This window comes from Phyllobates terribilis, unplaced genomic scaffold (assembly GCF_046119375.1).
Source record: "Phyllobates terribilis strain yellow unplaced genomic scaffold, ASM4611937v1 Scaffold_7__3_contigs__length_470593459, whole genome shotgun sequence".
Taxonomy (NCBI): domain Eukaryota; kingdom Metazoa; phylum Chordata; class Amphibia; order Anura; family Dendrobatidae; genus Phyllobates; species Phyllobates terribilis.
Genome location: NW_027362767.1, coordinates 139,259,008 through 139,283,935, shown reverse-complemented (window position 1 = coordinate 139,283,935; position 24,928 = coordinate 139,259,008). Strand labels below are relative to the sequence as shown.

General features: G+C 47.8%; 1 protein-coding gene across 2 annotated transcripts in view; it reads right to left on the bottom strand.

Annotated features, from left to right (window-relative positions):
* LOC141153973 (NACHT, LRR and PYD domains-containing protein 3-like) overlaps positions 1–24,928 on the bottom strand; it is a 178,229-nt gene that overhangs the window by 111,018 nt on the left and 42,283 nt on the right. For both annotated transcript variants that reach the window (XM_073639302.1, XM_073639301.1), the window contains exon 5: positions 5,212–6,907. In XM_073639302.1, the coding sequence (XP_073495403.1) occupies positions 5,212–6,907 (1,696 nt within the window). The remainder of the gene's footprint in view (positions 1–5,211; positions 6,908–24,928) is intronic.

Genomic DNA, 24,928 nt, shown 5'->3' with positions numbered 1-24,928 from the left:
AAAAACGGAAGCGAGGTCTGCTCAAAGAGGCACTTCTCGTATTTAGCGAAGAGGTGATTCTGCCTGAGCCTGAGCAGGACCTGACGAACGTCCCTCCGGTGAGTCTGGAGATCCGGAGAGAAGACCAAGATGTCGTCCAGGTACACCACTACGCAGGAGTAGAGAAGGTCCCGGAAGATGTCATTGACCAACTCTTGAAAGACGGCAGGAGCATTACAGAGACCAAAGGGCATTACCAGATATTCATAGTGGCCGTCCCGGGTGTTGAATGCCGTCTTCCATTCATCCCCCTGACGGATACAAACCAGGTTGTACGCCCCACGGAGGTCCAGTTTGGTGAAGATTCTAGCCCCCCTCAGACGATCAAATAACTCCGGAATGAGCGGAAGGGGGTACTTATTCTTCACCGTGATCTGGTTAAGGCCTCTATAGTCTATACAGGGACGGAGAGAGCCGTCCTTCTTTTTGACGAAAAGGAAGCCTGCTCCCGCCGGGGAGGTAGATTTCCGGATGAATCCCCTGGCCAGATTCTCCTCAATATATTCGGACATCGACCGGGTCTCAGCAGCGGATAATGGATAAATACGCCCACGGGGAGGAGTAGTACCAGGTAACAGGTCGATAGGGCAGTCGTATGGTCTATGAGGGGGTAGTGTCTCTGCTTCCTTTTTATTAAAGACATCAGCATAAGACCAATAAGGAATCGGAAGTCCAGGTAGATTAGCTGGGGTAGGAGAAGGACGGACGGGATGGACGGGAACCAGACAGGTCTTATGGCAGTCCTGTCCCCAGCGAAGGACTTCTCCGGTCTGCCAGTCAAGCACGGGTGCATGTCTCTGGAGCCAAGGTAGGCCTAGCAAGAGGGCGTGGGAGAGTCCAGGCAGAACATGAAAGGAGATACTCTCAGAATGCAGCATTCCCACCTGCAGAGTAATGGATTCGGTGATGAGTTGGATGGGGCGTGGTAAGAGACCCCCATCCACGGCAGCAACAGACAAGGGTACAGCCAGAGGTTTGGTGGGGATGCGGTATTTCTCTACCAGGGACTGTGAAATAAAATTCCCGGCTGCTCCAGAGTCAAGTTGGGCTAGTTCGAAATAACGGTTCTCCCCGCAGACGATTGAGACTGACAACAGCAGAGATGGAGAGGATTTATTCTTGTCTAGGTCGACCTCTCTGAGCGAACCTAGACACAGGCGTTTCCCGACCTCTCCGGGCAGGTACGGATCCGGTGCTCCTTACTGCCACAGTAGAAGCAGCTGCCCTCGGCACGGCGTAAGTCCTGACGGGTTTTGACCATCTTGGTCTGGTCGACCTGCATAGGCTCAGGAGAGTGTACCTGGGTAGAGACGGAGGGAGTGACGGGTTTCTGAAAAGTAGGAGTTAGACGTGGTAACCTCCTCTCACGGGTGACCTCTTTGGCACGCTCCTGGAACCGTAGGTCAATCCAGGTGGCAAGAGTTATTAGGTCATCGAGAGTGGTAGGGATGTCCCGACCGGCAAGTTCATCTTTAATACGGCCAGACAGACCCTCCCAGAAGACGGATACCAGAGCGTCGTTATCCCAGGCCAGCTCCGAGGCAAGGGTACGGAACCGTATGGCATATTGGCCCACGGTGAGACTTCCCTGACGGAGGCGTAGCAGTGATGATGCGGATGAGGTCTTCCGTCCGGGTTCGTCGAAGACTTTCCGGAAAGCCGTGAGAAAAGCAGGCAAGTTGGACACCAGGGGGTCTCCTCTCTCCCATAGAGGATTTAGCCAGGCCAGGGCCTCCCCGGTGAGATGGGACATGATGAATGCAATTTTGGCTCGGTCGGAGTTAAACTGGTGGGACAATAGTTCAAAGTGCAGGGTGCACTGATTTATGAAGCCCCGAGCCTGGGCGGAGTCGCCTCCGAAGCGAGGAGGTGCAGAAAGCCGGGGTCCGGGGTAGGATACCATGGTATTAGTGGGCAGCGGAGCTGCCGGATTGCGAGACATGGCACTGGCGGAGGTTGCTGGTGGAGCAGTCAGAGTGTCCAGGCGAGTATTGACATTCCGCAGGTGACCCAGGATGGACTCCTGTTGGGACCTTTGACGGGACAGTTCATGACACAGGTCCGAGAGCGAGGGAGATTGGGTGCCACCGGGTTCCATGGCCCGAGCAAACTGTAACGGGTCTGGGAGGCGGAACCTCTGAGCTACTATACAAGGGGGCGGTCCTTGTAAGGGAGCGGGTGGCGACCAGGGAAGACGGGCAGGAAGTCACAGCAGGTGACCGGGACAGTCTCTGAGTGAACGGGCTGGAGGTCACGGCAAGTGACCGGGGCAGTCTCTGGATGAATGGGCAGATGGTCACGGCAAGTGACCGGGGCAGTCTCTGAATGAACGGGCAGATGGTCACGGCAAGTGACCGGGGCAGTCTCTGAATGAACGGGCAGATGGTCACGGCAAGTGACCGGGGCAGTCTCTGGATAAAGGGTTGGTACGACCTGTGGCGGCTGATGATAGACGTGAGCTCCCAGGTGAGCAGGCGAGAGTCTCTGGATGAACGGGTGGTCACAGCATGTGACGGCGGAGCCTCCAGGAAGACCAACAGACAGGCGGCAGATGAGCGCTCCCAGGTGAGCGGGCAGAAGTCTCTGGACAGGCGGGTGGTCACAGCACGTGACGGCAGAGCCTCCAGGTAGGCTAGCAGACAGGCAGCAGATGAGCGCTCCCAGGTGAGCGGGCAGGAGTCACTGGACAGGCAGGTGGTCACAGCACGTGACGGCGGAGCCTCCAGGTAGGCTAGCAGACAGGCAGCAGATGAGCGCTCCCAGGTGAGCGGGCAGGAGTCACTGGACAGGCAGGTGGTCACAGCACGTGACGGCGGAGCCTCCAGGTAGGCTAGCAGGCAGGTAGCAGATGTGTGCTCCCAGGTGAGCAGGCAAGCTGGTCCATAGACAGACTGACAGGAGTTGGAAGGCAGATCGTCGGACCTCAGGCAAGCAGGCAGGTGGCTGAAGTGCGCTCCCAGGTGAGCGGACAGGCTGGTCCTTAGACAGACTGACAGGAGTAGTAAGGCAGACCGTCGGACCTCAGACTAGCAGGCAGGTAGCAGATAATCAGGCAGGAATAAGACAGCAAGCTGGCAGGAATCTGGCAGGTATCTGGCAGGTAACTGGCAACGGGACCTGAGGGCTGAAGCAGAGTAGTGAACAGTGCAACAACATTGCTCGGGCACCTCCATTTTGGAGGAGGTGCCTTATATATGGTGAAGTCCTCCGGCCATTGGCCGGGGACTCCTTAGGACGGCGCGCGCGGCCCCTTTAAGAGGGAGGGAGAGCGCGCGCGCCCTAAGCACAGTGGCTGGGAAGGAGCGCGCGCTGCCAGCAGAGCGGGAGGAGGACGCCGGGCACGGAGCAGAGAGGTGAGGGGAACAGCGTCCCTGCCTAGCAGAGGGCAGGGACGCCGGCGCTACACACAGCATCTTGCAGCGGCATGCTATTCCATCTGGTTTGCGTTTAGTTGGACCATCATCTATTTTTCAAGAGCACAATGACCCCAAACACACCTCCAGGCTGTGTAAGGGCTATTGACCAAGAAGGAGAGTGATGGGGTGCTACGCCAGATGACCTGGCCTCCACAGTCACCAGACCTGAACCCAATCGAGATGGTTTGGGGTGAGCTTGACCGCAGAGTGAAGGCAAAAGGGCCATCAAGTGCTAAGCATCTCTGGGAACTCCTTCAAGATTGTTGGAAGACCATTTCCGGTGACTACTTCTTGAAGCTCATCAAGAGAATGCCAAGAGTGTGCAAAGCAGTCATCAAAGCAAAAGGTGGCTACTTTGAAGAACCTAGAATATAAGACATATTTTCAGTTGTTTCACACTTTTTGTTACGTATATAATTCCACATGTGTTAATTCATAGTTTTGATGCCTTCAGTGTGAATGTACAATTTTCATAGTCATGAATATACAGAAAAATCTTTAAATGAGAAGGTGTGTCCAAACTTTTGGTCTGTACTGTATGTATCTGCATGCAATGAACCCAGATGATAATTTACCTTGTCTTAAGTTACGCCCACATACCTCCCCGTGATGACTCATAACAGGGCTGGTAATGGGATGTGGCTTCAGTTTCAGAAAATTATGAGATTCCCTACATTCACAATATTTTTGCTCTTGAGGGTCGCAGGCGCTAACCATTGCTGTCATATTTTTTATCATGATTTTATCTTTATATAGAGACCAAAGATAACAGGTGTAGCCTCGTCTATCAGGCCATTGTTCAATTTAAGAGATTCCGGACGTTGCCCAGTGATGTGAAACCAGGCAGTGCGTTTACCACTTCATCACGTTTACGAAAATACGACTTTCCTAACTATTAGATCGACTCGCAGTTCAAACAAACCTCCCTTCTTAATTTCTAGTAAGCAGACAAAGATCCAGCAGATCTTTACGTTTCTCCTAAGTCTTATATCGTTCATAAATAAGCTTCTCCACATCCCTGATGCAGGGCCTCACATCGGTTAGCCATTAGGAGTTTCCTTAACTACCAGATTCCAAATAAGGGGGTCAGCTACATAGAGACAACTTGTAGAGTGCAATCTCTTTCTCTCATCTCTGCAAGGATTTAATTTTTTTCAATGATACAACTTTTTTTTTCTTTCAACTGTTTTTATAAAAACTGTATTTCACATTCTCATCGATTGATTTTTGAGAGTAAATCACTGGTATATACTCCATATATGTGGCAGAGGTAATAAAGCTCAATCCCATTGTCCAAAAATGAGATGACATCAAAGTAGGGATAACTGAGCTCTCTTAGTGTTCTTGCAATAACAAGAAATGGGATTTTCACGTTAGAAATGTATAGAATATTGACTTCAAAAGGTAATAAATGTGCGTATTCGGGTCTGACTACTACGACCACTACTTACTGATATCACTGACAACAGTGAAAAGATGAACGCTTACTTATCATTGTTCACATATTTGCCAGCCTTTTCCTCCCAACATAACCATGTGGGTCACAATCAGAGCACAATCATTCTGCCTGCGGGATAATTTTGTGGTATAATTGTCTTAGAAGGGGTATCAAACCCCCATCTTCTTTATAATATGACCCATGCTAATAGAAATAGACATGAAGTATAAATGCGTATAAATGCAAAAAGTCAATCCAATGATTGTCAGAACCTTCAGCAAAGAATAACGTAAAGATGAAATAGAATAAATATTTTACCTCAGATTCTGCAGGTTATGTAAGCCTGGTGCAAGTCTCTCCAATCCTTCAGTGTCTAAGGAACATCCAGAGAGATTGAGTTCTTCTATATTTGTGCAGGTCTCCAGGATAAATCCCAACACCGTGCAGTCTAGAGATGACATATGAACATACGAAAGGTCAAAACTTCTGTTTGATTTCAACGATTCCAGTGTTAGAGCCTTATTACGGGTTTCAAATAGATAGAAAAACATATTGAGAAGACATCGCTTGTTGTTTGCACTTTCCACCAGTCTCTGTTGCTCTAGAATGAACTCCTTCACCCAAGTGATGACATCTCTGGAGGTCTGAGCTGCTTGTTGGTCCAGATATCCCGTAAGCGCTGACCTGGTAGAGCTGTCTGATAGACCACACAGGAACCGGAGGAATATTTCTCCACGTCCATCAGAATGTGTTTTGGCTTCTTTAAGTGATTTCTGTACCTTTTCAGAATAATCCACATAATGCACCAAGGCGGAGAAGAATTCCTGCACAGTGAGATGAAGGAAGGAATAGGTGACAGATTCCTCCGATTCCATCAGAAAACTTGATAAAAGCTTCGACTTCTTGTCCACATGGAAAGAATCCAGATCTTTGTCATCAAAAATAACCCTGTGGTTCATCACCCCACGTTCTGCCATCCACCCGATGGACCGCAGGATCTGCTGAGCATCACTTTTGTGCAGACTGTGATTGGACAGGATGTTGGCGATAAATATGGCAAAGAGTTGTGTCACAGTTTTGGGTAATAATGACACCGGCTGATCACTACTTGTGGGCTGGAAGCTCCTGGATAATACCGTACAGATGATCCAGCAGTAGGACGGGAGGTAACAGAACGTGTACAATGTCTCATTCTGCTTCACGTACTTGAAAGCCCTTTCTGCCAGTTCAGGGTTAGAGAAGAAGTTTTCAAAGTACATCTGTCGTTCTTCTGGAAAAAATCCAGTGATTTCTACTACCCGCTGAAAAACACTACAATCTATAGATGCCAGTCTGGTTGGGCGACTTGTCATCAAAACAGAACAACCATTCAGAAGAGACTTTCTCACCAAACTAACGACAATCTGACCACAAGGTTCGGGCAGTTTAGGATGAGAGCACAAGTGATGGGATGTGAAATCCATTGTATGAAGACTTTCATCTAAGCCATCAAATATAAAGAGAAGTTTCTCTGGATCTTGTAAGATGTTCCCGAGCTGCTGCTCCAGATATGGGTACTGATGAAGGATCAGGGTCTCCAGACTAACATTATCCAGTCTGTTCAGTTCCCGGAATTTGAAGAAAAAGACAAAGGAGAATCTTTGGTAGAGATCGCCCCTCACCCAGTCATAGACAAACTTCTGCATCAGGGTGGTCTTCCCTACACCGGGCACTCCGCTCACCATTACCATATGGGGCACAACTCTGGATCGGTGACACCAGCGGAATAATTTGTTGTGGGAAATACGCAGCAGTACATTTTGGGTTTTCTTTAAATATTGCTCATGTTTTATCCCGGTTTCTATGAGCTCATTCTCTGATCGTTGTCTGAAGTTATTAATCGAAACTATCATGAGGTTCACATAACGTGCACAGAATGAAAAACTTTCCTGTCCCTGGTGACATCCTGGAGGTTGGTTCTCTAAAAGTTTCTCACTTTTTTCATGTAAATGTTTCTTGTGACAGTTTTGGTCATCTATGAAAAATATAGAAAATAAGGGTGAAGATTGGAAGCTGAAACAACATGAGTATTTTTTTGCAGGACCTGTGTTTACATATGATTTTAACATTTGGTCATATCTCCACAAAAAAGAGAGAAAGATAGACAGAGAGCACACCAATCTAAGTGTAGAATATAGCAGTAATGTGAATATTTATAACTAGCTATTGAACCCGTTCTATTCCCGGGTGGTGAGCATTTTTATTGGTATATGGTCTCCCATGCTGGTATGTGCTGCCCCCCTCCTGGTATTTGTACTGCCCCCATCCTGTCTCCACCATCCTATCCTGGTATGCATGGCACCCCTCATCCCTATCTTGGTATGCATGACACCCCTCATCCCTATCCTGTAATGCATGGCACCCCTCATCCCTATCCTGGTATGCATGGCACCCCTCATCCCTATCCTGTAATGCATGGCACCCCTCATCCCTATCCTGGAATGCATGGCACCCTTCACCCCCAATCCTGGAATGCATGGCACCCCTCACTCTCAATCCTGGTATGCATGGCACCCCTCACCCCCAATCCAGGTATGCATGGCACCCCTCACCCCCAATCCTGGTATGCATGGCACCCCTCACCCCCAATCCTGGAAGGCATGGCACCCCTCATCCCCTATCCTGGTATGCATGGCACCACTCACCCCCAATCTTGGTATGTGAGGCACCCCTCATTCCCAATCCTGGTATGTGTGGTACTCCTCATCTCTATCCTGGTATGCATGGTACCCCATCCCTCATCCCTATCCTGGTATGTATTGTATCCCTCATCCTGGTATGCATGGCACCCCTCACCCCCATCCTGGTATGCATGGCCCCTCATCCGAATCCTGGTATGCATGGCACCACTCATCCCCAATCCTGGTATGCATGGCACCCCTCATCCCCAATCCTGGTATGCATGGCACCCCTCACCCCAATCCTGGTATGCATGGCACCCCTCACTCTCAATCCTGGAAGGCATGGCACCCCTGTCCCCCAATCCTGGTATGCATGGCAACCCTCATTCACAATCCTGGTATGTGTGGTACTCATCATCCCTATCCTGGTATGCATGGTACCCCATCCCTCATTCCTATCCTAGTATGTATGGTATCCCTCATCCTGGTATGTATGGACCCCTCATCCACATCCTGGTATGCATGGCACCCCTCATCCCAAATTCTGGTATGCATGGCACTCCTCATCCCCAATCCTGGTATGCATGGCACCCCTCATCCCCAATCCTGGTATGCATGGCACCCCTCATCCCCAATCCTGGTATGCATGGCACCCTTCATCCCCAATCCTGGTATGCATGGCACCCTTCATCCTCTATTCTGGTATGTATGGTACCCCTCATCCTGGTATTCATAGCATCCCATCCCTCATTCTGGTATGCATTGTACCCCTCATCCCAATTCTGGTATGTATGGCCTCCTCATCCCAGAAACCTGGTATGCATGGTCCCCTCACCTCCCAATCCTGGCATGCATGGTCCCCTCACCTCCCAATCCTGGTATGCATGGTCCCCTCACCCCCCCCCCAATCCTGGTATGCATGGTCCCCTCATCCACCAATAATGGTATGTGTGGTACCACTCATCCTGGTATGCATGGTCCCCTCACCCCCCAATCCTGGTATGCATGGCACCCCTCACACCCAATCCTGGAAGGCATGGCACCCATCATCCCCAATCCTGGTATGCATGGCCCACTCACCCCCAATTTTGGTATATGTGGCAACCCTCATTCCCAATCCTGGTATGTGTGGTACTCCTCATCCCTATCCTGGTATGCATGGTACCCCATCCCTCATCCCTATCCTGGTATGTATGGTATCCCTCATCCTGGTATGCATGGCACCCCTCACCCCCATCCTGGTATGCATGACCCCTCATCCGAATCCTGGTATGCATGGCACCACTCATCCCCAATCCTGGTATGCATGGCACCCCTCATCCCCAATCCTGGTATGCATGGCACCCCTCACCCCCAATCCTGGTATGCATGGCACCCCTCACCCTCAATCCTGGAAGGCATGGCACCCCTCATCCCCAATCCTGGTATGCATGGCACCACTCACCCCCAATTGTGGTATGTGTGGCACCCCTCATTCCCAATCCTGGTATGTGTGGTACTCCTCATCCCTATCCTGGTATGCATGGTACCCCATCCCTCCTCCCTATCCTGGTATGTATGGTACCCCTCATCCCAATTCTGGTATGTGTGGCCTCCTCATCCCAGAAACCTGGTGTGCATGGCACCCCTCACCCCCCAATCCTGGTATGCATGGTCCCCTCACCCCCCAATCCTGGTATGCATGGTCCCCTCACCTCCAATCCTGGTATGCATGGTCCCCTCACTTCCTAATCCTGGTATGCATGGCACCCCTCACCACCAATCCTGGAAGGCATGGCACCCCTCATCCTCAATCCTGGTATGCATGGCACCACTCACCCCCAATTTGGGTATGTGTGGCAGCCCTCATTCCCAATCCTGGTATGTGTGGTACTCCTCATCCCTATCCTGGTATGCATGGTACCCCATCCCTCATCCCTATCCTAGTATGCATGGTATCCCTCATCTTGGTATGCATGGCACCCCTTACCCCCAATCCTGGTATGCATGACATCCCTCATCCCCAATCCTGGTATGCATGGCACCCCTCACCCCAATCCTGGTATGCATGGCACCCCTCACCCTCAATCCTGGAAGGCATGGCACCCCTCACCCCCAATCCTGGTATGCATGGACCCCTCACCCCCCCAATCCTGGTATGCATGGTCCCCTCATCCCCCAATAATGGTATGTGTGGTACCCCTCATCCTGGTATGCATGTTCCCCTCACCCCCAATCCTGGTATGTGTGGTACCCCTCACCCCCAATCCTGGTATGCATGGTCCCCTCACCCCGCAATCCTGGTATGCATGGTCCCCTCACCCCCCAAACCTGGTATGCATGGTCCCCTCACCCCCCAATCCTGGTATGCATGGTTCCCTCACCCCCAAATTCTGGTATGTGTGGTACCCCTCACCCCCCAATCCTGGTATGCATGGTCCCATCACCTTCCAATCATGGTAAGCATGGCCCCCTCACCCCCTCATCCTGGTATGCATGATCTCCTTACCCCACAATCTTGGTATGCATAGTCCCCTCACCCCACAATCCTGGTATGTGCGGTACCCCTCCATCCAGGTATTCATGTCCCCTCACCCCCCAATCCTGGTATGCTTGGTACCCCTCTTTCCCCAATCCTGGTATATGTGGACCCCTCACCCCCCAATCCTGGTATGTGTGGCCCTCTCACCCCCCCAATCCTGGTATGTATGGCATCCCTCATCCCTTTCAAGCTGTACACACATACAAAAAGATAAATGCTTACAGGGCTGGCCAAAAGTATTGGCACCCCTGCAATTCTGGCAGATAATACTCAGTTTCTTCCTGAAAATGATTGCAATCACAAATTCTTTGGTATTATTCTCTTCATTTAATTTGCTTGCAAGGTAAAAAAACACAAAAGAGAATGAAGCAAAAATCAAATCATTGATCATTTCACACAAAACTCCAAAAGAGGGCCAGACAAAAGTATTGGCACCCTCAGCCTAATACTTGGTTGCACAACCTTTAGCCAAAATAACTGTGGACAACCGCTTCCGGTAACCATCAATGAGTTTCTTACAATGCTCTGCTGGAATTGTAGACCATTCTTCTTTGGCAAACTGCTCCAGGTCCCTGATATTTGAAGGGTGCCTTCTCCAAGCTGCCATTTTGAGATCTCTCCACAGGTGTTCTATGGGATTCGGGTCTGGACTCATTGCTGGCCACCTTAGAAGTCTCCAGTGCTTTCTCTCAAACCATTTTATAGTGCTTTTGGAAGTGTGTTTTGGGTCATTGTCCTGCTGGAAGACCCATGACCTCTGAGGGAGACCCAGCTTTCTCACACTGGGCCCTACATTATGCTGCAAAATTTGTTGGTAGTCTTCAGACTTCATAATGCCATGCACACGGTCAAGCAGTCCAGTGCCAGAGGCAGCAAAGCAACCCAAAAACATCAGGGAACCTCCGCCATGTTTGACTGTAGGGACCGTGTTCTTTTCTTTGAATGCCTCTTTTTTTTTCCTGTACACTCTATGTTGATGCTTTTTCCCAAAAAGCTCTACTTTTGTCTCATCTGACCAGAGAACATTCTTCCAAAACGTTTTAGGCTTTCTCAGGTAAGTTTTGGCAAACTCCAGCCTGGCTTTTTTATGTCTCGGGGTAAGAAGTGGGGTCTTCCTGGGCATCCTACAATACAGTCCCTTTTCATTCAGACGCCGACGTATAGTACGGGTTGACACTGTTGTACCCTCGGACTGCAGGGCAGCTTGAACTTGTTTGGATGTTAGTCGAGGTTCTTTATCCACCATCCGCACAATCTTGCGTTGAAATCTCTCGTCAATTTTTCTTTTCCGTCCACATCTAGGGAGGTTAGCCACAGTGCCATGGGCTTTAAACTTCTTGATGACACTGCGCACGGAAGACACAGGAACATTCAGGTCTTTGGAGATGGACTTGTAGCCTTGAGATTGCTCATGCTTCCTCACAATTTGGTTTCTCAAGTGCTCAGACAGTTCTTTGGTCTTATTTCTTTTCTCCATGCTCAATGTGGTACACACAAGGACACAGGACAGAGGTTGAGTCAACTTTAATCCATGTTAACTGGCTGCAAGTGTGGTTTAGTTATGGCCAACACCTGTTAGGTGCCACAGGTAAGTTACAGGTGCTGTTAATTACACGAATTAGAGAAGCATCACATGATTTTTCAAAGGGTGCCAATACTTTTGTCCACCCCCTTTCCTAGGTTTGGTGTGGAATTATATCCAATTTGGCTTTAGGACAATTCTTTTTGTGTTTTTTTCATTGAAGACAAATTAAATGAAGAGAACAATGCCAAAGAATTTGTGATTGCAATCATTTTCAGGAAGAAACTGAGTATTATTTTTTTGGGACAGTAATTTTTATAGGTTTTTGACAATATTCATTTACATATCTTTTAACAAAGTACTTAACATAAACGTTATGAACTAATATATTTTTTACTTTTAAGATTCTTTGTGGATTGTTGAATTAGATTTTATAGTATTACTGATGTCTAAGGGAATGGGTGTGTCTGCTTTGTGTTGAACACAGCCCCCACTCAAAACTGTTCTTTTGCTTCCTATAAGAAACGGTTGTATCTTAAAAATGTCTGAGAATATACCTGACGAAGACATAATCTTGTCGAAACGCGTTGTATTTACTTGAGAGATATAGAGCGTTTTGAGAATATATACCCACAGTATACACTGGCTTCTTGGGAGCGCATTTAGCCTGGATGAACATTATTGTCAAAACATTTGTTCATATCAGAAATAGATCTTTTACCGGGATGTAATTGATTTGAAGAAATTATGGAAATGTACTTACCCGAAATGGATTAAGTTTACTTCAGCCTTATGGAACAGAGCGTAGATTAATTAGCAATGATTAAAAATGGATAAACAGCTGTGTTACCTTTAATCCCTATGTACCCAGTAAACCAAGCAATAATCAATTTATTAGAGAGGTCACGTGTGCTGCCTCTTGACTGCAGGAAACAGAAATTTTGGCTAAGCAAATTTCCATATTCCGAAACGTCTTTTGGAAGCACAGCAATGGGTAATTTTTTAGAGCACCTTTTGCAATACTTGTCCCCCGAAAATTGCCCTTTCTGAGGCAGCCATATCCAATAATACTTGATGAATGTAGAAAAAGAAGACCACGTTGCTACTTTGCAAATTAGATCCCATGGGATATATTGTGGCTTGCGAAAGAATTCACACCCTTGGCTTTTTACCTTTTTTTTTTTTACAATACAACCTGTGTTTAAATATTTTTGTAATCCGATTTGTGTGTGATGTATCAGCACTAAATAGTCTAAGTTGGTGAAGTGAAGTGAGTAAAATATAGGCATAAATTAAATTCATGACATAAAATAACTAAAAATTGGCATGTGCATATGCATTTATTCCTTTTGGTATGAATCCCATAAAACTTTCTGGTGCAAGCAATTACCTTCATAAGTCACATGCTTAGTAAAAGGAAGTCCACCTGTGTGTAATCTAAGTGTCACACGTAATAATATAATAATCACATGTCTTTCCGTATATGCACTTTACCTTTTTTAAAAGGCCATAGAGGCTGCATCACCATTAAGCAAGAGGCACCACTAACCAAACAACACCATGAAGACCAAGGAGATCTCCAAACAACACCATGAAGACCAAGGAGATCTCCAAACAAGTCAGGGGCAAAGTTGTTGAGAAATACAAGTCAGGGTTGGGTTATAAAAAAAAAATATTCCAATCACCGATGATCCCCCTGAGCACAATCAAATCCATTATCATCAAATGGAAAGAACATGATACCACAACTAACCTGCCAAGAGAGGGCCACCCACCGAAATTCTCAGATCCGGTAAAAAGGGCATTAATCAGAGAGGCAGCACATAGACCAAAGGTAACCTTGATGGAGCTGCAGAGTTCCCAAGCAGAGACTTCTGTCCATACGACCACAATAACCTGTACACTCCATAGAGGTCGTCTTTATGAAAGACCATCCCCACAATGAAACATGGTGGTGGCAGCATCATGCTGTGGGGATGTTTTTGGCAGCAGGGACAAGGAAAATGGTCTGAGTCGAGGGGAAGATGGATGGTGCGAAATACAGGGATATGCTTGAGCAAAACCTGTTTCAGTCTGTCAGTGATTTGAGACTGAGACGGAGGTTCACCTTCCAACAAGACAATGACCCAAAGCTTACTGCTAAAGCAGGGATGTCAAGCTCAAATACACAGAAGGCCAAAATAAAACACTTGGACAAAGTCGCGGGCCAAACTTGATATCTATTAAAACAATGTCTAAATTGAGGACGTTTTTCCTTATCAAATATAACGATGAACCTTTTCATATGGAAACAAACAGAAAGGGTTTGTCCGACGAACAAAGTACATTTTAATTTATAGATCTTAAAATAAAATAATCACATAATCACAAATGGCCTCAACACAGTACGATGCCCCAACTGTGATCCCAACACAGCCCTCAACACAGTATAATGGACCCCACATAGTCCTCCATACAGAATAATGGCCCCACATAGTGCTCCATAGAGTATAATGGCCCCACATAGTTCTCCATACAGTATAATGGGCCCTATATAATGCTCCATACAGTATAATAGGCCCCACATAGTCCTCTATACAGTATAATGGCCCCACATAGTCCTCCACACAGTATAATAGGCCCCACATAGTCCTCCACACAGTATAATGGACCCACACAGTCCTCCATACAGAATAATGGCCCCATATAGTCCTCCATACAGAATAATGGGCCTCACATAGTCCTCCATACAGAATAATGGCCCCACATAGTCCTCCATACAGTAAAATGGGCCTTATATAATGCTCCATACAGTATAATAGGCCCCACATAGTCCTCCACACAGTATAATAGGCCTCACATAGTCCTTCATACAGAATATTGGGCCTCACATAGCTCTTTGCCGGTGTTGCGGGCCAAATATAATCACCCTGTTGGCCAGATTCGGGCTGCGGGCCAGAGTTTCACATGAGTGTGCTAAAGAAACACTCGAGTCGTTTAAGGGGAAACATGTAAATGTTTTGGAGTGGGCTAGTCAAATTCCAGACCTTAATCCACTAGAGATGTGGAAAACTCATAGAAACGTATCCAAAGCGGCTTGCAGCTGTAATTGTCGCAAAAGGAGGCTTAACAATGTACTGACTTTAGGGGGCTGAATAGTTATGCGCACTGAAGTTTTCAGCTATTTTGACCTATTTGTTGTTTGCTGCATAATAAATAGAAAATCAAATGTTCATAGTTGTAGGCAGGTTCTTTACATGAAGTGACACTAACCCTCAAAAAAACCTGTGAAATTCGAGGTTGGGAGGTAGCAAACACGAAAAATACAGAGTGTGTGTGGGGGGGGGGGAGGATACTTTCACAAGCCACTGTAGGCTTGTTCTCCCGAAGATGATGCTGTAGCCCTAATAGAATGGACCTTCACCTGCAGGGGAGAGTCCAAACTCGGAGCATAGTAACAGAAATTGATGCTGGATTTTACCTAATGTGTGAGAGAGAGAGGCTTTGCTGGCTCTGGCACCCTTACTTATTTCCTGATGTTGAATGAATAAGGCTTCAGAATACCCTTAAATAGGTCTCTTCACAGGAAAAAGCTTAAATGTCACCGATTCTTCTTGCTCAAATGACTATGAATAAGAAGAGTGGTTTCCCAAGAGTGAAATGTCAGGTCATCCAATTCCAGAGGTTTAAATTGATGACTAGTGTTGAACGATACCTTCCGATATCAGGAAATATCGTATCGGATTGGATCGGACCAATACCCAAAAAGTATCGGATATCGCCGATTCCGATACCGGAAACCAATGCAAGTCAATGGGACACAAATATCGGAATGAAAATAAACCCTTTCTTTCCTTGTAGGTTAATTCTACATGAAGTAAAACAACTAAGAATAATGTAGAATCATTGGACATGACCTCACCTCATTCACGTCACTGACAGCGTGGGAAAATTCTCACGCTGAAGCGCTGAGTGCAGGAGAATTTTCCCACGCTGTCAGTGACGTGCATGAGGTGAGCCGAGTTCATTGGACATGAACTCGGCTCATCTGGATGCCGTCACAGAGAGACACTGTGGAGCGCAAGCATGCCTGCGATTCTCAGTGTCTGCGGGATGACAGGCTGGATGGCAGCGTTCTGCTGCGGTCCAGCCTGTCATCTCGATGTAGCAGAGCTGAAGCTGTCGTGGGATCCATGGGAAGGTAAGGATGAGGTTGGTTTATTATTTTTCTTTTATTGCAGGAGATCGTTGGCTTCAGCTGGAATGGGCGTGACGGTAAGTATAGTTTAATTTAGAACAATGAAGAATTGTGTGTTTATTTCAATTAAAGGACTTTTTTCTGGGTGTTGTGTTTTTTTTAAATACTTTACTAGAAATTCATGGTGGTCATGTCTAATATTGGCGTGACCCCATGAATTTCGGGCTTAGGGCCAGCTGATAATGCCAAGCTGGCCTTAATCCCTTTATTACCCAGTGAGCCACCGCACCAGGGCCCTGGATGAGTTGGGTACAGCGCCAGAAGATGGCGCTTCTATGAACGCGCCATTTTCCGGGGTCGCTGCGGACTGCAATTTGCAGCGGGTGGGGCCCAGAAAGCTTGGGCCTCCCTGCGCTGCGGATTCCAGCCCCCAGCTGCCTAGTTGTACCTGGCTGGACACAAAAATAGGGCGAAGCCCCACGTATTTTTTTTTTTAATTATTTCATGAAATTCATGAAATAATTAAGAAAAAAAGGGCTTCCCTATATTGTTGTGTCCAACTAGGTACAAATAGGCAGCTGGTGGTTGGGGGCAGCCCGTTCCTGCTTGCTGTACCTGGCTGGACACAAATATACTGCGAAGCCCCACGTCAATTTTTTTTAAATTATTTCATGAAATAATTTTTTAAAAAAAGGGCTTCCCTATATTGCTGTGTCCGGCCAGGTACAAATAGGCAGCTGGTGGTTGGGCGCAGCCCGTTCCTGCCTGCTGTACCTGGCTGGACACAAATATAGGGCGAAGCCCCACATCAATTTTTTTTTAATTATTTCATGAATTTCCTGAAATAATTAAAAAAAAATTGACGTGGGGCTTCGCACTATATTTGTGTCCAGCCAGGTACAGCAGGCAGGAACGGGCTGCGCCCAACCACCAGCTGCCTATTTGTACCTGGCCGGACACAACAATATAGGGAAGCCCTTTTTTTCTTTATTATTTCATGAATTTCATGAAATAATTAAAAAAAAAAATATGTGGGGCTTCTCCCTATTTGTGTGTCCAGCCAGGTATAACTAGGCAGCTGGGGGATGGAATCTGCAGCGCAGGGAGGCCCAAGCTTTCTGCCCCCCCCCCGGTGCAAATTACAGTCCGCAGCCACCCCGGAAAATGGCGCGTTCATAGAAGCTGGATGCTGTACCTGGCTGGCATACAAAAATATGGCAAAGCCCACGTCAAAATTTTTGGGAAAAATTAATTAAAAAATAAATAATAATTTAGGGACTGCATCTTTATTAACTCCTCAAATGTCATTTAGTGTTAAAATAAAGGATTTATTTAAAAAAAAATTGGCGTGGGATCCCCCATAATTTTAGGCTCTAGCGGAGGTTAAGCAGACGGCTGGGGCAGATGTTTGAAGCCTGGGAAGTGGGTAATACCCACGGAGCTTCCCAGACTACTAATATCAGCCCCCAGCTGAATACCTAGCCTTTACTAGCTATTAAAATGGGGGACCCCCCCAAAAAAAATGACGTGGGGTACCCCCTATTTAATAGCTAGCAAAGGCTAGGCAGACAGCTGGGGGCTGATATTAATAGCCCAGGAAGGGTGCCATGAATATTGGCCCCCTCCCAGGCTAGAAACACCAGCCGTCAGCCGCCCCAGAAATGGCGCATCCATAGGATGCGCCAACTCTGGCACTTAGCCTCGCTCTTCCACGCTGCCCTGGTGCGGTGGCAGGGGGTAATAGGGTTGGGGTTCATGTCAGCGCCAGCTGCCATGAAGCCCAGGTTAGTAATGATGGGCGTCTATAAGACACCCCCATTACTATCCTACAAAGTGTTAAAAAGAAAAAACACACTACACCCAGAAAAAAATAATTTATTTGAAATAAAACACACAATTTTATTTAATTCTTAGTTTACTAAAAAAAAATAGTTACCTGTCCACGTTCCTGCGCTGATCTCCCATGCACAGCTGTCACATCTGGAGATGGTGACAGCTGTGCATGGCTGCTGTAAGCTCACGCTGCCGGGAACACGTCTGCTCCCGGCAGCGGGAGCCCCTGACTGAGGTCACCGGAGTGCATTCAGGCAGCGCAGCTCCGGAGACCTCCTTTACGGCACTGCTGTACCGTGGGAATTTCTCACGATACAGCAGGGCCGTAAAGGAGCTAACCGGAGCAGCGCTGCCTGAACTCCGGCGAACCCGCTTATGCAATGACGGGGCTGCTTTACGGCCCCATCATTCTAGCGGCGGCAGCGGTTCAGAGCGGTCACATTCTATGTGGCTGCTCTGAACTGGAGATCTTCGTGGGACACTCGTGGACTACTACGGAGGGGTAAGGATAAGGTTGTGGTTTATTATTTTATATTTTATTACAGGAGATCGATGGCTTCGGGGAATTAGGTGTCTAGGTGAGTATAGGTGTAGTTTTTTATTTTTTACTTTATTTTAGGTGGCGATCGGCGGGGACAGGTAATGTATGAACTAATTTATTGTAGGTAACCACTGGCCACCAATGACATGTATTTAAAATTTATTGGGGAAACAGTAGGGCAATTTAAATAGCAGGATCAGGCTGATGGGAACTACTGCTCCCATCGAGCTGATCCTGCTGGCACGAGTGGACGGGGGACAGACATAGGCCGATGGGAGTAGTAGTGTCACATCGGCCTATGTCTGCCTGCACGCACACACCCACAGACATCGCACAGACACCGCACACACTCGCAGACATCGCACAGACATCGCACACACCCGCAGACATCACACAGACACCGCACACACTCGCAGACATCGCACAGACACCGCACACACTCGCAGACATCGCACAGACACCGCAGACATTGCACAGACACCGCGCACACCCGCACACATCGCACAGACACCGCACACACCCGCAGACATCGCACACACCCGCAGACATCGCACAGACACCCCGCACACACTCGCAGACACACGCACAGACACCCACACACACCAATCATGACGGGCTGATCGTCTGGGAGGTGAGGCTGACCTGTGCGGCCGTGGGAAAGTTCATGTGAGTTCATGCAATGCAGTCAAGCATGAACTCACGTGAACCCTCTGAGGGCACCGCGGCTACTTCAAATGAACAGCTGATCAGCATCACCTGATACCTCAGCTGTTCATTTGAAATAACCAGCGGGAAAGCGCAGCACAGAACGGGAAAGCCGGCGGTGAAGTCTTTTCACTGCCGGCTTCCCCGCCCGGGTCCTTCGCTCCCCGCTCCTTGGTGCTGCGCTCCCCGCCCGGTCCTAACTTACGATCGGGATGGGAGGTGGCGAGGGGAGCGGAGGATCGGGGTGGGAGGCTGCGGGGAAGCAGTATGGGGCTGTGTGATTGTTTAAAAGCCGGCGGCTTTTTACCGCCCGCCGGCTTTTAAACGATCAGGAGAATTCTCCCACGCAGGGATGGCATTCTGATGACAGGCTGGATCTCAGCTGAGCGCTGCCATCCAGCTTGTCATACTTCAGAGACACTGCAGAGCGAAGGCATTATGGGAACTTCCGATTCCGGTATTCGATATTGTAAAAGTATCGGAATTCCGATACCGCGAATATCGGCCGATACCCGATATTTCAGTATCGGAATGCTCAACACTATTGATGACCCATTAATGAGTTAAGAATGATAGTTTAGTCCCAGGAAAGCACTGAAGCGAAAAAACATTGGCCCCAGCTTAAATACTGCCTTAAAAAAAAATTATCAGTGGGTGCGAAGAGAACTTGCCACCTAAAGAACTGCTGAGAAGTTGTTACACGCACGCCGCTAGGTTCAGATAGGGCGAGACGGGTTTCATGAATTCGCTGGAATCTTGGGGGAACCGTTACTCAGGGCGACCATAGGCTGCAGCTTCTCTCAGGGACATGATAGATTCAGTTGCTGACCAGACACATCTAACAAGAGTCTTCATAAACAGTTGAACAGTGGAGTTTAATCAAGTACGGCCAGTACCATTTAACTCTTTGAAACAACAGGCTTCACCACAGTACAGTCTATTAAAGCAGGCACAATAACGTCAGTCTCTTCAGTAGCATAATTCAGCACAGATTAGATCTCTTTGCAGAACATTTCTATGCATACACAACCACAGGTTTTTCCTTCAGAAGGACACAATAGTGCACAGCATTCTTTATCCTGCATGGAGATGGAGGGGGGAGGGTTTGATGAGAGAAATGATTCCTGTGACACGATTCCTTCCAGTCCTTATCCTGCATGGAGATGGAGGGGGGGAGGGTTTGATGAGAGAAATGATCCCTGTGACACGATTCCTTCCAGTCCTTATCTTTCTGCCCGATAATAATCTGCACTGTTAGTTCAGGGAGTCTATCTGACCCGTGTTTAGTTTCCCTCCAGACCTGAATTCTGTTCACTTGCCTTCTGTGAAATACAGATCACACACCACCTTTTTCTTCGGCTCCAGCCAGACTAATAAACAAGTTCCCCACAATCCCCCTGGGGCTCTGCTAAACACTCCCTGTCTCCTGTGACTGTGTTAACCCCTCTAGTTACTCGATGCTTCTGAAGTACAACACTACTTCAGCAGTACTTCTGCATGTCACAAAGTGAACTTTTAAAGTATTCAAACAGATCTTTTTTTTAGCCACCTTGGAGAAATTTAAGTATGTCTGCCACTGGCCCTTGACCATACACTCTATTTGTACTAGTTTTTATGAGGGCCACAAAGTATCTGCTACATCAGAGGATATGATGGAGTACATCAGAGACCTCCTTTCAGCTTCTATGCTATCAATTGCAACCTGGCTTGGTTTGGGTGCGGAAATACGTTCTGGGACACAAGGTCCTGCTAGACCGGGAGTTTCCAGAATTATCCTTTCGAATGCCCCATTTGCAAGTCAATAGAGAAAAAACTGCTGGATTCAGACTCCATTCGCTTTGTCTGATGGGATTCCGAATGACCCAGTCCGCCATGCAGTCCATTGACCCTTTTATGTGTACTGCTGATAGAGATAACACATGATGTTCTGCCCATAGCAGTAACTTGTTGCATTCCTGGGACAAGATTTTACTTCTCGTAACTCCTTGACTGTTGATATAACAGTGATATATGTTGATTATCATGATATTGTCTGACTGTACTATTACATCATGATTGGGACTCCTGAAAATAGTTCCTTCAGATTGGACGAGAAGCCTAGTTCTGGGTTACTCCAATTCTTCTGAATCCAGGAGTTTCCTCCATGAGCATCCCAGCCGAAGCCCGACGCATCCACAGTGAGTAGCATCTGTGGAGGAGCAAGAAGAGATCTCCCCAAGAAACGGTCTGGCAACAGTCACCAATTCAGGTCTCAGAGAGTCTGTGGAGAAATCCAGAGTGTTCTGCGCAGGAATAACTACTCTGTAGTGACTCGCATCAGACCAGAAAAAGCGCAGTCACAGACGCACTATGCACAAGCCACCACTACTAAGCAAGTCCTTAAGGGCCGGGATATTCTTCACAACCTCCTGAAGGGGGCCTTTACAGAGCCCTTCCCAGACTGCTGTTGCAGGATAGCTGGTGTCTGGTGATGCAGACGATGTGGAGTCAGGTACAAGTGTAAATCCAAAGCTAGAAGCATAAAACCCAAATAAAAACCAAAGGGAAACCCTGGGTCAATAGCTAATAAAGAAGAACCAATAAAGACCATTAGCAGCTACTGAGAAGCAACCAGAACCGAACCAGGAAGCACTCACTACACCACTATGCAAAGGAACTGAATAAACAGCACTGAACTCTATTAGAAGCAGGCCTTAAATAGATATCCCAAATCTAAGGATAAAAATCAGGTGATGCTTTCCTCTCAGTGATGTCCAGGGAGCCACTCCGTGGTCACCTATACAGCAGCGTGCACACATTCCCACCATTGGATAACACCAGCCAAGGCTGCGTCCTGCATTGCCTGGCAACCAGGAGACACAGCGTCCCCTGTCTCCAGGCCCGCAAAACAAGTGGGAAGCACGACGACCTATGTTCCCACATCGCTCACCACTTCCACACACGAGACACCACCGTGTGTAGTCGCATCACCCAAGTGCATGATAGCTCCGCTCCCAGTGCGGACAGACCGGCAGAGCAGTCTGGAAATCGGAGGACGATTGCATCCACGACAGGTTTTCCTAACACAGAGAGGTTTGTCTAGGTCCTGGGGAGTGTGATTCCAAAAGACCAGGATATTCTGCTGCAATTTCCTGATGTGGACTTTTGCCCATGGAATGGCATCTATCCAGGCTCGGACTGGCCTGGCTGGGTGCCGGGAAATTTCCCGATGGGCCCCGGGCCCCCTGCAGAGAAAACAGAGGAGAATTTTTTTTTAAAAAAAAAGGACAAAAAAAGTGGTCGCAGGCCCTTTAAGGGCACACACACGCACTTTCACCGCCGTGATGCCCAGGATAGTAGCGGGAAGGGCCTGGGAGCAGGAGAGCTGAAGAGCAGAGCAGGGGCTGAACTGCAGCATCACACTTAGCAGACAGGGCAGCACGTCTGCTAAAAGTGACGTCACAGCGCGCCCTGCACTGCAGTCTCCCACATTAGGAGTGCTTCTGTACTCTATAGGGGCCGGACTGGAGACAAGCCAAGGTAGTAATATTTGTGTGTGTTTGTATGAATTTTTATGTATATGCTGCCTGTGTGTATATGCCTGTGTGTGTGTATATGCCTGTGTGTGTATATGCCTCTGTGAGTGTGTGTATATATGCCTGCGTGTGTGTATATATGCCTGCGTGTGTGTATATATGCCTGTGTGTGTGTATATATGCCTGTGTGTGTATATGCCTGTGTGTATATGCCTGTGTGTGTGTATATGCCTCTGTGTGTATGTGTAAAGTGTGTGTATATGCCTGTGTGTGTGTATATGCCTGTGTGTGTGTGTATATGCCTGCGTGTGTGTGTATATGCCTGCGTGTGTGTGTATATGCCTGCATGTGTGTGTATATGCCTGCATGTGTGTACAGTGTGTGTGTGTATATGCCTGCATGTGTGTGTGTATATGCCTGCATGCGTGTGTGTGTATATGCCTGTGTGTGTGTGTGTATATGCCTGTGTGTGTGTATATGCCTGCGTGTGTGTGTATATGCGTGTGTGTGTGTGTGTATATGCCTGCATGTGTGTGTGTATATGCCTGCATGCGTGTGTGTGTATATGCCTGTGTGTGTATATGCCTGTGTGTGTATGTGTATATGCCTGTGTGTGTGTATATGCCTGTGTGTGTATATGCCTGCGTGTGTGTGTATATGCCTGCATGTGTGTACAGTGTGTGTGTGTATATGCCTGTGTGTGTGTATATGCCTGTGTGTGTGTATATGCCTATGTGTGTGTGTATATGCCTGCATGTGTGTGTGTATATGCCTGCATGCGTGTGTGTGTATATGCCTGCAAGTGTTTGTGTGTCTGTGTGTATGTATTTGAGTGCCTGCATGTCTACGTATGTATACTGTATTTGTCTTCACACGTGTGTGCATGCTTCCCTGCGTGTCTGCATTTTTGTGTGTGTGTGATTGTCTGAGTATGTCTGTATGTGTACGTGTCCCCATTTCTGTGAGTATGTGTATCTGCGTGTGTATATTAGGGCTCTTTCACATGTCCTGATATTTACGGGACTGGAGATATCTGTGTTCACCTGTTTGTCATCAATGTGACACATATTGGCACTTGGGAATCAGTGTACAGTTAGTGCTGTTCCCAAGAGCCGGGTGCTGAGCGCTTCCCTCATCATAGATCCCTGCCGGTGCTGCGATCAGCAGCAGCAGGGTCAATGATGAGAGTAGTAGTCTACTCCTGCCGTGTCCATCTGTAAAAATAAGAATAAAATAAAAAAATCCTTATACTCACCTCTCCTAAGTGTCACCTGCTGTAATTCGTGCGAGCGCTCACCCCGAGGGGAATGACTCCTGCAGCGAGCTTGCCCCGGAGCTGCGCTCAGTGATTGACAGGGCACCGCTTGTGGAGCGCAGCTCCGGGGCCCACTCGCTGCAGGAGTCATTCTCCTCGGGGTGAGCGCTCGCATGGATTACAGCGGGTGACACTTAGGAGAAGTGAGTATAAGGATTTTTTTATTTCATTCCTATTTTTACAGTTGGACACGGCGGGAGTAGACTACTACTCTCATCATTGACCCTGCTGCTGATCGCAACGCCGGCAGGGATCTATGATGAGGGCAGCGCTCAGCACCCGGTGCTTGGGAAGAGCGCTAACCGTCATCAGACGGTTTTGCGGCCCATGCAGCAGGTAAAAAACAGACATGTCAGCGTGTTTTGCCCATGGACACCACATGGTCTGTGGAAAGTGGAAACACACTGACATGTGCACAGACCCATTCATTTGAATGGGTCTACGTGTACCAATGTCTCTGGTACATATGGAAACTGTCACCGCATTTACTGACGTGTGAAAGAGCCCTTAGTATGTGTCTGTGCGCGCTTGTTTTCGTGTGTGTAAGCGCGCTTCTGCATGTCTGTGTGGTCTTCCGAAGATTTATTATACACTGCTCAAAAAAATAAAGGGAACACTGAAATAACACATCCTAGATCTGAATGAATGAAATATTCTCATTGAATACTTTGTTCTGTACAAAGTTGAATGTGCTGACAACAAAATCACACAACAATCATCAATGGAAATCTAATTTATTAACCAATGGAGGCCTGGATTTGGAGTCACCCCCAAAATTAAAGTGGAAAAACACACCACAGGCTGATCCAACTTTGATGTAATGTCCTTAAAACAAGTCACAATGAGGCTCAGTATTGTGTGTGGCCTCCACGTGCCTGTATGACCTCCCTACAACGCCTGGGCATGCTCCTGATGAGGTTGCGGATGGTCTCCTGTGGGATCTCCTCCCAGACCTGGACTAAAGCATCCGCCAACTCCTGGACAGTCTGTGGTGCAACGTTGGTGGATGGAGCGAGACATGATGTCCCAAATGTGCTCAATCGGATTCAGGTCTGGGGAGCGGGCGGGCCAGTCCATAGCTTTAATGCCTTCATCTTGCAGGAAGTGCTGACACACTCCAGCCACATGAGGTCTGGCATTGTCCTGTATTAGGAGGAACCCAGGGCCAACCGCACCAGCATATGGTCTCACAAGGGGTCTGAGGATCTCATCTCGGTACCTAATGGCAGTCAGGCCACCTCTTGCA